The 14,870-nt window shown below is 55.7% G+C and overlaps 1 protein-coding gene across 1 annotated transcript in view; it reads right to left on the reverse strand.

The window, feature by feature from the left end:
* Positions 1–303: 303 nt before the first annotated feature.
* RAB11FIP4 (RAB11 family interacting protein 4) overlaps positions 304–14,870 on the reverse strand; it is a 38,065-nt gene continuing 23,498 nt past the window's right edge. Inside the window, exons 3-13 of the mRNA XM_081162463.1 lie at positions 14,125–14,319; positions 13,432–13,566; positions 13,063–13,098; positions 11,781–11,880; positions 11,419–11,522; positions 10,118–10,258; positions 7,959–8,040; positions 7,360–7,497; positions 7,126–7,284; positions 5,866–6,009; positions 304–4,762 (exon numbers count right to left, since the gene is read on the reverse strand). Of these exons, the coding sequence (XP_081018589.1) occupies positions 4,646–4,762; positions 5,866–6,009; positions 7,126–7,284; positions 7,360–7,497; positions 7,959–8,040; positions 10,118–10,258; positions 11,419–11,522; positions 11,781–11,880; positions 13,063–13,098; positions 13,432–13,566; positions 14,125–14,319 (1,351 nt within the window). The 3' untranslated portion in view covers positions 304–4,645. The remainder of the gene's footprint in view (positions 4,763–5,865; positions 6,010–7,125; positions 7,285–7,359; positions 7,498–7,958; positions 8,041–10,117; positions 10,259–11,418; positions 11,523–11,780; positions 11,881–13,062; positions 13,099–13,431; positions 13,567–14,124; positions 14,320–14,870) is intronic.

Below are 14,870 nucleotides of genomic sequence, written 5' to 3' on the forward strand. Positions count from 1 at the left end.
GAGCTGAGACCCCTGGGAGGCCCCTGCTGGGAGAGGGAACATGGCTGCAGTGAGGACAAACTTTTCAAACTCACAGCCCCGGGGTTGGAATGGTGGTGTTACAGGAGCCCTGGGGTCCACACCGCATCTCCTAGGACAGCAGGCTAAAACCAGAGTCTGCAGGTGACCCGCAGCCCCCAGAGGACAGCACCAGCCACCCTGCACACAGGGTGAGGCCTGCTCTATCCCAGGAGCCCCAAAACCAGGCCTCACCTCTTCCACCCTCCCTCCCCCACCACAGAAACTCACCATCAAGTCAGGCAAGAAAAGCAAACTGTTTATTTACACCTCAGTCTGTACAGTGGTTCCCAAAGGAGCCCTCCCCTGAGAGCCTGCCCCTTTTTGGCTGGAAGCAGGCGGGAGGTGGAGAGCTCGGGACCCTGGGACACAGCCTTGGGGCCTCCCCCCACCCTGGGGCCTGGAGGCAGAGGTCTCACCTGAGCCCGAAAGCTAAGCCTGCTTCCAGATGGAGGCTCCTGGGGCAAAAGGCTCAGGTGGAACTCCACGGAGAGTCAAAACCAGCTAACCAACCCTGGGGCCTGAGGCCACAAGCACAGCTTACTCCATTTGGGCTCCCCGGAGACCCAGCCAGGGAAGCGGGATGAAGGGAGCCAGCGGGCTGCGAGCGAGTCCGCAGCAGCGCACGGTCTGATGGTGGTCCCGGCGTCTGTCGGGTATTTAATGGCACCCGGTGTGAGCACCTTCAGCAGGCGAGGAAGAGCTTGGCAGTTGTTAACGGCAGACACAGGCGGCAGCAAGAAGCCTCCGCACCTTCTGCCCACCTGTCCGAAGCTGTTCTAGACACCAGATGGCAGCAGCTTGAACCCAGGCCCGATGCCAAGTGCCGGGCGCCACACAGCCGGAGCTTCCTCTGGGGCTGGAGGTGCATCTCCAACGGGCCCACGGAGCTGGCAGACCCGGGACACCCCTGCGGGGCTGAAGCCCAGGTGCGGGAGGTACACTCTGCTTTCTATAAATATCGACACCAACACAGGGAGAGGTTTGTGGGAGGCTGCTTTACACAGTCACCCTTTCCTGGTGGGCACGGCGTCTAAACTAGCAGCAGGCTAGATGAGGGACCAAGTGGGCCCAAGCCCCCTAAGCTTAAGACCACAATGGAAAGTTCTGTACAAAGTGACCGCGTTTGCATGACTGAGGGAGGGGAGGGGCAGCAGAGCCTGATCCTCGTGGGGAGCGCGCCGGGAGGCCTGGTGGGAGCAGGCCCTACGTGGGGGAGGCACCTGGACACAAAGTGGGAGGAACACTATGTACACATTTACAGGGCTCGGGAAGGGCCGGGCAAACGAGAGGGTGTAGAAAAGGGGCAGTGGCAACGTGGAAAGTCCTGTACAGTGGAGACGGGGAAGAAAAAGGCACAAGGACAATGACCCCAAACCATGCACACAAAACACAGCTGTGCAGCACAGCAGAGCAGAGGGTCCAGCAGGAGGCTCGGGCTCCTGGGATGACAACACTTGGATCCTGCAGGGGTGGCCCTGGGATGCCATTCCCAGGCAGCCCGTCCTGGTGGCTCGGAGCAGACATCCCTCCGTTACAGTTGCAATGGTAATAACAGCACAGGGTCGGAGCATCAAAGTCATGTGGCATCATGCTTCGCCAGGGTTTACGCTTTCAGAAACACACCTTTCTAGAAAGTAGCCTATTTTTCCAGGTGGAGAGCAGAGTGTGGCAGAAGGGCCTCCGAGCTGCCCTGCCATGCAGGTGGGCCGGTCCATGGTCCCGCCTCTCCTGCTCTTTGCCTTTTCATACACACACAGAGCAGGAGGCCAGGACCTGGAGGTCCCCAGGGTCAGTGAAGGGAAGGGCTTGCTCGAAGTGACCGGGGAGGGCATGGCACCCTAGCTTGAGGCTCCTCAGCAGGCATGCCTCAGTCTCCCCAGCCTGAATCACAGCCCTAGAGGGGCTGTCCTAGTCCCAGAGGAAGAAAGGTTGGGAGGATGACAGCACTGAATGGCCCTTCTCCTCAATCTAAAACCCACTCAGCCTTCTAAGAGTCACTGTAGATCTGTCAGGACAACACAGTCATTTCCTTGGCATGGTGACCATCCAAAAACTGTTACAATCACATCTAAAATTAGCTTTTAGGTTTAAATTTGCTAATGCATTAAACACCCTCTACCCAGAGCACAAGAAGGGGGCTAATTTCTCCCTGATCCACAGCCCCCACATGTCCCTGGAGGCCTCTGTCGGTTACTTAGTCCCTCATTGTAACAGAAGGGCCCACGCGGTGTCTTCCTGACTACCAGGACGCGGCTGGGCCAGGAGTCAGACTCGCCGGTGTAGTAGCGCCTGGAGCCTCCTGGCTGTGGGCCGGGTGTCGGTTTGGCTACTAACAGGGGAGGAGCTGGGCAACCCTCATCCGCCCAGGTGAAAACAGACCAGAGGCAAACCTCACAGAGCCAGTGTTCCCTCCTGCTCAGCTGTGAGAGCAGGTGACTGCTGTTTCTGAGGCCGCCCATCAGCTTCCTCCCCTACTCTGTTCTAATCCCACTCCCACATCCCAACTCATGCCACCTGCTGACTGTGAGCATCAGGCACACGCGCCCACTCAAGTTTGCTAACCCCCAGGCTAGTGAGAACAGCTGGATTCACCAGCTCCTGAGGGCATCTGGCCTCCCATCCTAGGGGCAAGGGATCTGCTAACCTCTTAGTATCCAACATCCCCGGGGCCCCCAACAGACCAGGTCAGGATCTGGCTGGCCTCTCTGCGGGACTCTTTCCCATGTAAAACCCACACCAAACCCATGATTCCTCTTTCCTTTCCTTCAATTCGTCGCCACTCCTTCCTATTAGCAAATTCTCAAGAGACCCACTCCTTATGCCTTCTTTCCACTGCCACTTCTCACATCCTCAGGGGAGCCCAAGGAGACCAGTGTCCTAAGGGGTTGAGAAATTCCCAGAAGACGGACCCCTGCCCTGGTCTTCCTGGTGTGGGTGGCCCTGAACTCCTGGATCAATCCAATGCAGCCCCATGATTTGCGGCATGAAACAAATCCCGAACATATGCTTAAGAAGAAATCACAAAATCCAACAAAAACAAAAGCTGACTGGACTGGAACGAAGGCCGGTCTTGGCCACAGCCCTGCCTTTGTGAGCAGGGAACACACCCAAGCCCCCAGGAGCCCTCTTCACTCTCTACTCCTGTCTTCTCTGCACACTCCCCTCCGCTCCCTCCTCAACGTGCCCAAACCTTCCCTTTTATACTAGAAGTGCTAACGAAAGCAAACTGCAGGGGAAAATAATAAAGACCATACGTGTTTATATATATTTGGATTAAGGGCATGAATCAGCCACACAAAATTGAGAACCACTGAAAAAACTCAAAGGAAAGTACCATATCTATTCCCAGCTGCCAAAACAAAAGACCCCATTAAAAACCCAGAGTGTGAACTCCAACACGTGTCACGGGGATGGAAGACTAAGGCTTCCCTGAAACTTCCCCAAATGTGTCTCCCACCTGGACAGCATTAGTTTCCCACTGGCTGAGGCCCAAACGCAGGTGTGTTTCTAAAAGCTGGAACGCAGGGGTCTCCCTACTAGCTGAGCAAACCCAGGACCCTGGCTCTGAACACCCAAACCTGAGGCCTGCTGTCACCAGGCTGTGCGAACAGGGTGGTGACCAAGGCGCCCTCCCAGCCCGCAGAAGAGCTGGACGGCCCATCCTGGCTTCTCTTTTAAAGTGCACCCAGCAGAAGGTAACTGAGGAGAGGTGAGCTTGCTCCTCCCTGAAAACCAGGTCTTTGGTTGCCCGATGCCCACACTTACCTTCAGCACCACCACCACCCCCGTCCCTCAGCCTCTTCCTCCCTTTTAATCCCTTCACTTTACAGACAAGTGAATACTGCTAATTTTTCATGGCCTTAAAAACAAAGCAAAAACAGGAAGGGAGAGGTAGGTAAGCAGGGAAGGGGAAGTGCACAGAGGACTCCAAAAATGCCAAGAACTCAGAGTGAAGGTGGCTCCGCGGTGAGCCCAAGTCCTTTGGACACATGGCGCAAAAGCATCCTGGGGGCTGCCGGCCGGGGAGGGGACTGGTGGGGGTCCCGCCTCACGTTCCCCCTAAATGTCCCTTCCTTCTCTCTGAGCTCGAGCACCTGGACTTCAAAGGGTGGCCACAGCTGTTGGGCATTTGAACTCCTGGAAAAGGTCACAATTTTGCTCCTGCTTCCAGAACGAACGGGGTGGGGAGAGGGAGCCGGTCTCCCTAGAGTGTTTCTTAAACTTCATCCCCAGAGGTAGAATCACTTTATCCAGTATTTGAAACACAAGCTTCCAGTTCTTGTTATTACAGTAACTCCTGATTGCAGACCTTGCCCCCCACAACCTCCAGGACCCCCTGCCCCTGCAAAGGGACCACAAAGTGCACGAAAAGCTAACGGCGCTCACCCCACACATGGCCCCACGCTCACCCGCTGCTGTGCACACGGCGTCCCCACATCCACACCAGTACACATTACATGGTGGCCAGAGATACATTTACAGTGTGTGTCTGAGGCCTGGCCGGGGTTGCATCCTCAGGCAGGGTCTGCCCTTTCGTCCTGGGGTCATGGGGTCCCAAGGCCGTTCTGCAGCCAGTTCCCTTGTCTCAGTGTTTGATCTCAAGGATGGAGGGGTTGTGGTCCAGGATGGCGAGGATGATCTTGTCCATGTACTGCCGTAGCCGGAAGTTGATTTCCTCCTGCTCCTTGAGGGCTTCCATGAGCTGATGGTAATGAGAGATGGTCAGAGGCTGGCCTGGCCGGAGCCAGGTGCCTGGGCTCACAATGAGCCAGTGCCCAAAGACAGAGCTCGGGAGACTCCAGGTAAGGTGGCCCCAATGCCAACCTCAGCACTCGGATGTCAGGACATGAGCCTAAAGCCTGGCTCGGCTCACACTCGAGGAGTGTGAATTATGCAGATGCCCAGGCCCCACACCCAGAGATTCTGATTTAACTGGTATGTGGAGAGAGCCAGGTGTGGGTTAAGCTTTTGGTAACAGTTGAGAACACTGGCCACAGGCATTTAAAATCAAGACAGACATCCAAAGTCTCATGGCCCTAAGACTTGTAAGGCTGTCTCCTCTGCCTGGAATGGCCCCCTTGCCACCCCTGGCCCTGCCACTGCCCCTCTCCAGGTCAACTCCTGACAGTTCTTTAGGATGTCACTGAAATGCTGCATCTCTCCGGTTCACCTGGGTGCTCCAGAGGTTAGGGGTCAGCTAAATTCTGTGTCCCAAACACAAGGTAAGGGGTTTAGTGACTGTCTTAGATTCATGTTAAAATGTAATGGGAGTATTTTGGAGACATGAACTTTTATAACCATGCCCCAGTGGGGCAGAGAGCAGGCTCTGGTGCTAGAGGCCTGGGTCCCTCTCCCGCCACAGACTTGGTGATTGTGTGTCCTGGCCCCCAATCTGTTCAGACAGCCCCTGAAGGTTAAGTGAAGACATACTGCCAGCAGGTACTCAAGAAATGCTATGTCCCCCCCTCCTGGCTTAAAGGAGGGGAGTTACAGACTCCCCTAGGCTACACATTAATGAAATCAACTGGCCATTTTGGCACACTTCTGGCTAAGGCTCAAATTCCACCCAGATCCCAAACCGGAGCTCCTCCCACCACATGCAGGAAATCAGAGCGGACTTAACTTCCTACAGCTCCACCCTGTCGCTTAGGGTAGTTGCAGACGGGGACTCTTGGGGGCCAGGCCATGGTCTGCTTTTCCTGCTCTGGGCAGCCTGGGGCTTGACATCGTGGCAGGTGGGGATGGGGCAGGACTCAGAGGAGGACCAGGCCCCAAAGTGAGAGCAAGAGCCAATGGGCATGTTACCTCATCACGCGAGGCTGTGTCTATTTCCGCAGCCAGAGACTGGGCTTTGGTCTGGGTGGCAAAGAGGTTCTTTGCTTCGTAGAGGCTGAGGCTCAAGATCTGTCCATTCAAGTCATCATTTTGATCCCGCAGCTTATGATTCTCCTGTGAGTGGGACACAGGCCATATCAGCTCCTGGAAGCATCCAGAACCCACCAAAACCCACTTGTCTGCATCCACTATCTCCTGGCTCCCATCAGTGCCCTCTCGTCAGGCGTGCGTCATGTCAGGACACTAATAGATGATGTGGCCTCTGCCAGGTTGGGGGACGGGGACTGGGTCCTGGGGGTCATAGGGTTCTTAGAAGTCACAGCCCTGCTCAGTGGAGCCAAGTCTCCAGGCAGGAGCATTGTTTCTGGCCACCCCTTCCTCCCTGGGGGTGGGTGAGCCAGAATGGAGCCCCTGAGGCCTTGTGTGGGGACACTGCCCACCCGGTGGCTCCTCCAACACTGGCCCTTGGTGAGGAAAAGCGATGTTCTAGTGTCTCTGGGCTGGCAGGGTGGCTCATCTCCTTGGCTCCTCCTGTAGCCGGGTCAGGAATCCTGCTCATGGGAGCTCTTTCCAGGTGCGTCCTCACTCCCCAGCACGCCACCCACAGTGCCCTGCCGACTCTGTTCACCTGCCCCATGCTCTAGCTTTTGCCTAAAGGCTCCTAACAGCTCACACCTGGTACCTTGGGCGCCCCCTTGTGGATGAGAAGAGTGGGTTTTAGGATTGCTGTGGGAGAGTGAACACCAGCATCGCTGCCTTGGTGGAGCCAACTCAGGGGTGTAATTTATATATCGCTCTCCTGCCCCCAGGGCCAGGATAAGCTAGGTCACTGCCCCTCATGATACCATGTCCCCCACTCCTCATTGGTCTCAATTATAGGAGTGTTCCCAGAAGCCATATGAAATGGAACGTTGGGCTAGGGGTCTGCTAGGAGACCCCACACAGGGAGGCACTAATTTTCAGCTGGGGAGAGTCTCATTCTCCACCCCACATGCCCAGGACAGAAGAGTGGTGTCTATTTCTTTCTATGGATGCCAAGGAAAGACCCAGAAATTTCCATCAGCCATAGCCTAGACATAAGCCACCTTGCCTGAGCTGTGAGAAGAGGGCGAGCAGCCCTGACAGCCAGGTTGTTGCGTGGAGCAGACAGCGTGTGTGGAAGGGTGGTGCTACAGCTCTCGGTCCCCTCACAGGAAGCCCACCCGTGGGGCCTTGGACACTGGATCCCACCTGCTTAAGCCGCTTGATCTCGTGCTCCAGCTCCACCTCGCGGGCCCTGGCGTTGAACTCGCCCAGGCCGGAGGACGAGCTGCGGCCCCTGCCCGGCCGCTCGCAGTCCAGCTTGTACATCTGCAGGTGCTCCAGCTCCTTCCGCAGGTCCTCGATGAGCTGCGTGGGGGAGAGGCCGGTTGGCGGGAGCAGGGGCCCGGGGGGAACCCCGGAGCCCTCTGGCCTGGGACCCACCTCCTGCGTCGCCTCCCGCTCCTTCTGGAACTCAAGGCGGTTCTGCCGCAGCTTGTCCATCACGCGCTTGTACAGGTCCGTCTCATCCTTAAGCCGCAGGCTGGTGTCCTCCAGCCGGTCGGACATGCGCTGCCGCTCCTGGGGCCAGGGAGACCAGGTCGGTGGGAAGTCCCCGGAGGGGCCCACTGGGCGGCCAGGCCAGCCCCCCAGGCGGAGCCTTCCGAGTCACAGCTTAGAGAAATGTCCGGATCCCCTAGGATTCTAGAAACAAGGCTGGGAAAACCTCCGGCCTCTGAAGTCCTTCATTGATGCCAGATGAACCTTGGCTAGAAGGTGGCAGCCCGAACGTCTAGAAGCTAACCTTTTCTCTTTTTTATTATTTTCCCCTATTCTATAAGGAAATATATTCACTATAGAAAATTTGGAAAATCAGAAATATAGAAAGATGAATTATTATTTATATTTTATTGCCTTTTTTCCTAGGGCAATTTTATTAGAATTTCAGAAACTAGAAACTAAAAACCTCTGATGGCCAACACTGCCGCTCTGTGGATCTGTCTCAGACCCGAGCCTGAGAGAGGCCCGGGCCGGCTGCTCACCTCATCCAGTTTCTCTGTCTGCGACTTGAGCCGAGTCACTGTTGTTCTAAGCTCTGTATTTTCTTCCTCTAGTTGCTGCACCCTGGGGAAAGGGGGACAAAAATGTCAGAAATGGAGGTCACCTGACGGTTTGACAATCTGCAGCGATCCTCCACTCCCTGGAGGAGGAAAGATACCAGAAAGTGAGAGAGAGAATAAAAATAATTATTCCAGATGATGACAGCCTTGAGCTTCCCATCCACGGCAGAATGGTAAGGACACCGAATTATTCTTATTTTTCTTGATAAAAGGAGACACTCCATTTGTAAGAACATAAGATTCTCTTTACAGGCATCCTTAGGCCTGAAACAAAGGAGGGGGCATGTTTTCTCCCAAGGGAGAGAAGTCATCCAGTGGCGGCCGTGACAGGGCCCTGCTGTTGGGATCTGCAATTTGAAGGCACTGGCCGTATGTTTTCCTTTCTCCCCCCAGGGCTCACCCAGGGCTCTTCCCTCTGAGAGCTCACTACAGCTGCCTCTGACACCCACAGGGATTGGCTCCAATAGTCATAATCCTCTACGTTAGCATTCACCAGGGACTGTCCTACTGTGACCCCATGAAAAGACAGCCCAGGTGACCAGGTAGGTTTTAAATGTCCGAAGAACAGGAGCAGGTGAGTTGGGATGTCAGTGGCACCAGAACTGTGCAGGGTCATTTCTGACACGGATTCTGGCAGAGCCTTCCTTCTCCTTCCCACTTCACCTCCTTGTTCCTGCAGAAATTGCCTCCTGGCCTCCATGTCCCTCCAGGGTCCCCAGGAGAGGCTCCCAGGCCAGGCTAGACAGGAATTCAGACATGCACTCTGTTGAGGCCACCTCATGGGGAACTTGAGATGGTGGATGTGAGGAACAAAGCACACCGAATGACTCTGGGAGCACGGTCTGCATATTCTATGTGAACAGCACCCCCTGGAGTTGTGCAAGGGGCATGGGTTAGAAGACAGTTCCCAAGAGGGTCATCTTTCTGCGCTTTGGCCTTTAGCCCACACTCACTGTCTTCTTCCACCACCTGCTCCCAGACACCTCTCAGGCCAGCCCACCTGGCCAGCTGTCAGAAGCAGACAGAACAGTGACGCTTAACGAGGGATCAGCCTTCAGAAACATGCAAACAACAGCTTCTAGAACATGAGTGAAAACTTAGATGAACCCCAGGTCGATAAAGTTAATAAACCGGTCTCAGGCACAGGGGAGTCAGGAGGTCTCCTTGCCAAAGTGTAGAGGGACCCCAAGTGCACAAGTTCCTTTTGGTCCTGCCTGACCTCCGCAGGCAGGGAAGCACCTGCTGCTGGCCACGAGTGCAAGGTGAGAGCCTACCTCCCAACCCACCTTCCACCCCAGGGGCCTAGCAGACACTGAGAAGGCTCAGCTCAGGCGCTGAGGCCTGAGGGGGACTGAGGGGTGCGGGGGTAGCTGTCCTCTCTGCCAGGGGCCCAGGTGGCCTCCCCGGCCTGGGTCAGTGGTGAAGGCAGCCCTGGGGCATCATCATAGCCCTCAGTTAGCAGTGTTCTGATGTGCACAGGCTCACAGGCACTCTGTGGGGCAGGCAGGGAGGGATGACAGCTGGGGAAACTGAGGCTCAGGGAAGTGACACAGTATGTTCCAAGCTCATGGAACTGATGGGTCACCAACCCAGAATCCCAGGTCAATACTCCTCTCCCTGCCTGCCTCGGGTTCTAATGCCTATACCAGAGGCCCAGGGGCCCTTACAATGGCCCAACTTTTCCACTTCCCTTGGCCCATGGGGCCCAGGGTGAGTGAGGGATCTGACAGCAGGGGGAGCTCCAAGCCTGGGCATTAGTCCCAGCCCAGGAATCAGGGCAACACTGTTGGTTTTGGGGTTTTTATCCATTCTCTGGTTGATAAACATGATGTAGTTTCCAGTTTTACCTGATGTGAACATTCTTTTACACACCTGCTAGAGAACATGTCCACATGTTCAGGTATCAAAAGTAGAATTATCAGGACACAAGGCTTTCCCTCTGGCTCAGTTCTCCCATCTATAAAATGGGGACAGCAGCGCCTGCCCCACAGTCTGTCCCAGAAGTATGAGAGAGTGGCAGAAGGCAGAAGGCTCTGTGGGAAGGCGCAGTCCCCCAGGGCGGGCGACCCTACGGGGCCCACCTGGTGTGCAACAGCTCGATCTCGGTGCTCTTCTCCCTCTCCAGCTTGCTGTAGGCCTCGCGGTGTCGCCGTGCCTCCTCCTCCAGGGCCTGCTCGGCCGTTGTCTCCTGATCCTTCACCATCTCCTCCAGCTCGTGCACCCTGGGGAGAGGGGAGCAGAACCCATCCAGTCCAGGGCCAGGTCCCATAGCCGGTGTCTTCTGACCCCAACCCAGGCTGTAGCCATGGGGAGCCCTGGATGCCAAGTCACTAACTCCTCTACTGTGGGAGGTAGTGGCCTGTTTGTCAGGCCTGAGGGCCAGCAACTTTGCTGACAGGTGAGTCAGGGAAACTATGGCACCCAAGGAGAGGTGTGTCAGCCATGCATGCCACGGAGAGGCAGGCCCCAGAGTGGGGCGAGGCTGTGCCTGAGAAGGTGGGACTCCAGGGGCAGGCAGAGGGAGGGCGGGAGGGATGACAGGCCTCGCCACAGCTGAATGAAACAGCTCTCAGGTCTCACCTCCTCTTTTTGCTCTCTCCCTTCCTGGCCAGTGCCCCTTTAGTCAATAATCCAGCTTTTGGGCATCCTGACTCCTGGCTAGTGGCCCTGAGCATGCCAGACCTGGGAAAGGGCCAGGCCCTATTATGGATGTTATAACCCCACTACTGGTGGCCTAGGTGGTACATCAATCTGGGGCACATTTCACTGGCAAGAGTCCCTCCATGAGGCTGGCCTTCTGGGGGTGGTTCAAATGGCCCATCTTTGGGCCCTACAGGTTGAGGATCAGTACCTGGGCGGGGATCAGTTTAACAAGTTTAACCTATCCTGTGAGGACGACTAAACGCTATGTGCACTAACGTATTACAGTCAGTGTTGGGGAACATCGTGTTCAGTGGACCTCCATGGGGAGGAGGGAACAGCAACGCCGGGACTTTTCCCACAGGCAGCATACTAACTCAGTGCAGGCCTCTCCCTGTGCAAGGCTGGTCCCCAGGAAGGCAGGTCAGGCTCTTATCATTGTAGGACAGAGACAGGGGAGTGGATCCCCAAACTTCTGCCTTAGACATGCTCTGGGGCTGCAGAACTGGAGGGTCAAGGTCAGGTTCCTACCTATCTTCCTGTCCCCAAAGACCTGTCCTCCTGGGCACCCTGCATGGGCAGACCCATGTAGCAAGGGTAGAGCCATGATGTGTCATGGACCCTCAGAGCTGGCATGCAGGTTACCTCCTCTAGCTCCTCTTATAGACCTTAGCAACAGGGAGAGCCCTCCGTTCCCCAGAGTCACAGCCAACGCCCCCAAAGTTAGGCCACAGCCCCTGACCTGTGCACCAGCTGGGTGTTCTCCTGCTTCAGCTTGCTCTTCAGGTCCCCATTGGTCAGGCTGTCATTCTCCAGTTCTGTCACCTTTTTCTCCAGGAAGCTCACCTACAATAGGGGGCAGAGGTGAATGGATAAGACCATTGAGTCCCCAGGACTGAGAACCTAGAACCATGGGACTGATGGCTAGGCCCTCCAACTGTGTGTGAAGAGCATAGTCATGCTTTGTGGGAGTGGGGAGAGGGGTGGGGATGGATGTGCCCATGGGATCCTGGGAAGGGACAGGTCTCCCAAGCCCCCAGAAGGCATCCCTGCCACCCCCAGGGAGCATGTACACACTAAGTCACTCCTCCACGCAGGGCCCACCTTTTCCGTGATGTCATTGTCACAGGAGTCAATGCTGTCCCGGAACAGATCCTCAGTGCTGCCATTGCTGCTGCTGAAGTTGCTGCTGTGCATGAGCTGCCTGCGGGGTGGAGGGAGGTGTGTCTGGCTGCAGAGGCCCTCTGGGGATTGGGGCTCAGACTCAGGTCATGGGCTGTGTGAGCACCCAGTATCCCCGGTGAGGGGGAGAACCCCCTCTAAGGAGGCTGTCCTTACCCACCCAGGGGAGAAGAGCTGCCTGACCTCTGAACTCACAAGATCATCCAGCACAGAGGATGGCAGATGGGCTGCTACACCCCTGAGCCCTGGAAGACATGGCCAACCCATCATGGCTCTTTCCTGATGCTTCAGAACCCTTTTCACACAGGTGTAGCTACCAAGTGACCAGAGCCCCCCACCCCTTCCAGCTGGAAAACCGCCCAGTGAAGGCAGCCTGGCTCCATGGTCCCAGCAGAAGGTCTGGGCCCTGGAGGCCACCCAGTAAGCAGAATTCAGTGCCCTCCACCAGGCCAGCTCCTGCTATATCTCTGGGGACCCTGGGGAAAGGCAAAAGGAGGAAGACCCACCCAGATTGTGCTGGGCAGTGGGTTGGGGCGTGAGATGGGAAACATGGAAACAGGAAGATGCTGTAGCTCTTGCCTGAGGCAAAACCAAGCTGCCATTCCCCAGGGGCTCCCACTTCCCACTCCCTGATAGGCAGCAGCCAGGGTCCCACTAAGAGGCTGTCTCAGCCCAGCTCCTGGGCCACAGCCTGGGTGTTCACCGGCAACTCCCAGAGCCCTAAGAGTGGACCTGAGGCCAGTTTGCAGGAGAACCAGAGTGGGATCCTGGTAGTCCCAGGAAGTCAGCTATGTGGGATTTAACTCTGAGCAGCTACCACGCCTACCTCTCCTGGCAGGAAGCCCAGGGTCTCTGTTGGTACAGCTGCCAGCTCCAGAGCACAGGGCAGGGCACTGAAAGCTGAGAAGTGGGCTGTGTCTCCAGGGCCCCCCTCGTGTGCCCGTCTGAGGCTGAGGCAGCTGAGGGTTTGCAGATGCTGATGACTGCCAGAAGGGACAAGGCAGTCATCATGGGGACGGACAGGAGGCTGGCCTTTCTTTTTCTGGTGGCTCTGCCTGCACTGCCTGGCACGCGGCTTTCCCCTCTGCTCATTCAGCCACATACAGGGCGCAGGGCACCGCCTGGGTCTAGACTGCTGGCATGGAGCTGGCCACCCTGGCAGCAGGGACAGCTTCAACCTGTCCTCCCCTGAGGGGGACCTTACCGTCCAAAGGCTGTGCTAGAAATCTTTCGGTTGGGGCTACAGAGAAAGAAAGAAAGAGAGAGGGGGGAGAGACGGTCATTTAACGGCGGGGCTCTGGTCTCCCCTTCCTCTGTCCTGGCTACAAGATACCACAGTGCGGGCCAAGCCTTTTTCTAGCCCACCGGTGGGATTTTACTAATCAGCTTGGTCCTGAGAAGCAGCACCCTGATTTTCCTGTTGCAAAAAACACAGACCCCAAGGATCAACCCCATTCTGAGTGCTCTCACCTCCCTGCTGCTTCCCCTCCTGGCCCTCACCCTGGCGTCCTGCCCCCACCTGGTGACCTGCCCCCACCTGGTCACCCACCCCCATGCTGGGTGGGGGCCTCACCTGTTGGCCTTCAGGTTTTTTAGTCGGGCTTCCAAGTCATTCAGCAGGTTGATTTTCTTGCAGCACTGAGAGCAGTAGACATCCAGCAATTCGCTGTTGTACGCGTGCCGCATTTTCCTAGGTGTCTGCCCAGCACTGATTCGTGAGAGAGAAGGTGATTTCTTCTTAATGGCCATCCAGTCTGGTGCCCACCCCATCCTGCTGAGCTTATTTTACTGCGTTCCCCAATACCTGGGGACCTTGTGTGTGTGTGCTTGAGGGTGGGGAGTGGGAGGACAGCACCGGATCTCCCCTCCTCCAAAACTCTCAAAGAGAAGAAGCCAATGAGTTGTACCTACTTCACAGATAAGGCAACTGAGAGCTAATGTCTGAGGAAGTAATGACTCGGGTGTGGGAAGGTATAAGGTATGCCACCTGGAAGAATCTTTCAATACCGAGGTTCTAGAAAACAAGACAACAAAGACCCCCGGGCCTGCAGCCTCCCAGGATGGTTAATTCTATTTCTTCCCTAAGATGGGAGGAGGGAGGAGAAATTCCAGACCCCCAATCAGGGACAAATGCAGCACCCCCAAACCCCAGGAGCAGAACCCATGTAGCTCAGGACTCTGCCCACTGAACCCTTCGGGGATGAGGCTAGGATGGTTCTGCCACTTTTCCTGAACCCCAAACACCATTCCAGACCAAGGGGCCCACCTGGAAGACACTGAAGACCCCAGGTCCGAGTAGACGTTGGTCCTGGTCTCGTCGTCAGGGCAGGGGCTGCTGGGGGCACAGTCCACGTCATCCCCCTCTCCGTAGTCTTCAAACTGCTCCTCGTTGCTGATGAGCGAGGTGGTGGAGTGTGTGGAGAGGTCTGACGTCGTCATGGATGGCGTGTGGCCCTGGGACCTGGTGTTAGAGAAGGGCTGCCCATTAATGGGGCCACAGCCTGGGGTGGGGAAAGCTACCAGTCCTACCAGGAGGTCCACTGGTCCTACAGAGGCCGGGGGCCTGATTAAGTGTGTACCTTGTGACCTGGTAAGAACACTTTTGGGACCTTATCTTAAGGGAAGTATCTCACCACAGAAACTGTTTCTGTCCGAGAGATATTCAAACCCCTGCTCCTCTAGGGCAGCAAACCTTGCTTATAGCCTAATGGCTCACCTCCAGCTACCTTAAGTTATACTTATTAAATTATAATACATTAAAATATTAAACTATGGACTATCTGATCATTGTTGAAAGGTTTATAAAAATATTGGCAATGTGGAAAAATACTAGATGTTAAAGTTGGACATAAAATTCTAGATACAGTAAGATTGAGCATGATAAAGGTCTACACAGCATAAGGAAAAGTTGGAAATAAAACAATTGAAGTGGTAACGGAGCTTGGCTTGGGGTGAGGAAATTCCCTCCACTCTCACTTTCCCAAGTTCTATTTAATTGGCTTGTACTTCTTT

This window comes from Miniopterus schreibersii (assembly GCF_964146895.1).
Source record: "Miniopterus schreibersii genome assembly, chromosome: 16".
NCBI lineage: Eukaryota > Metazoa > Chordata > Mammalia > Chiroptera > Miniopteridae > Miniopterus > Miniopterus schreibersii.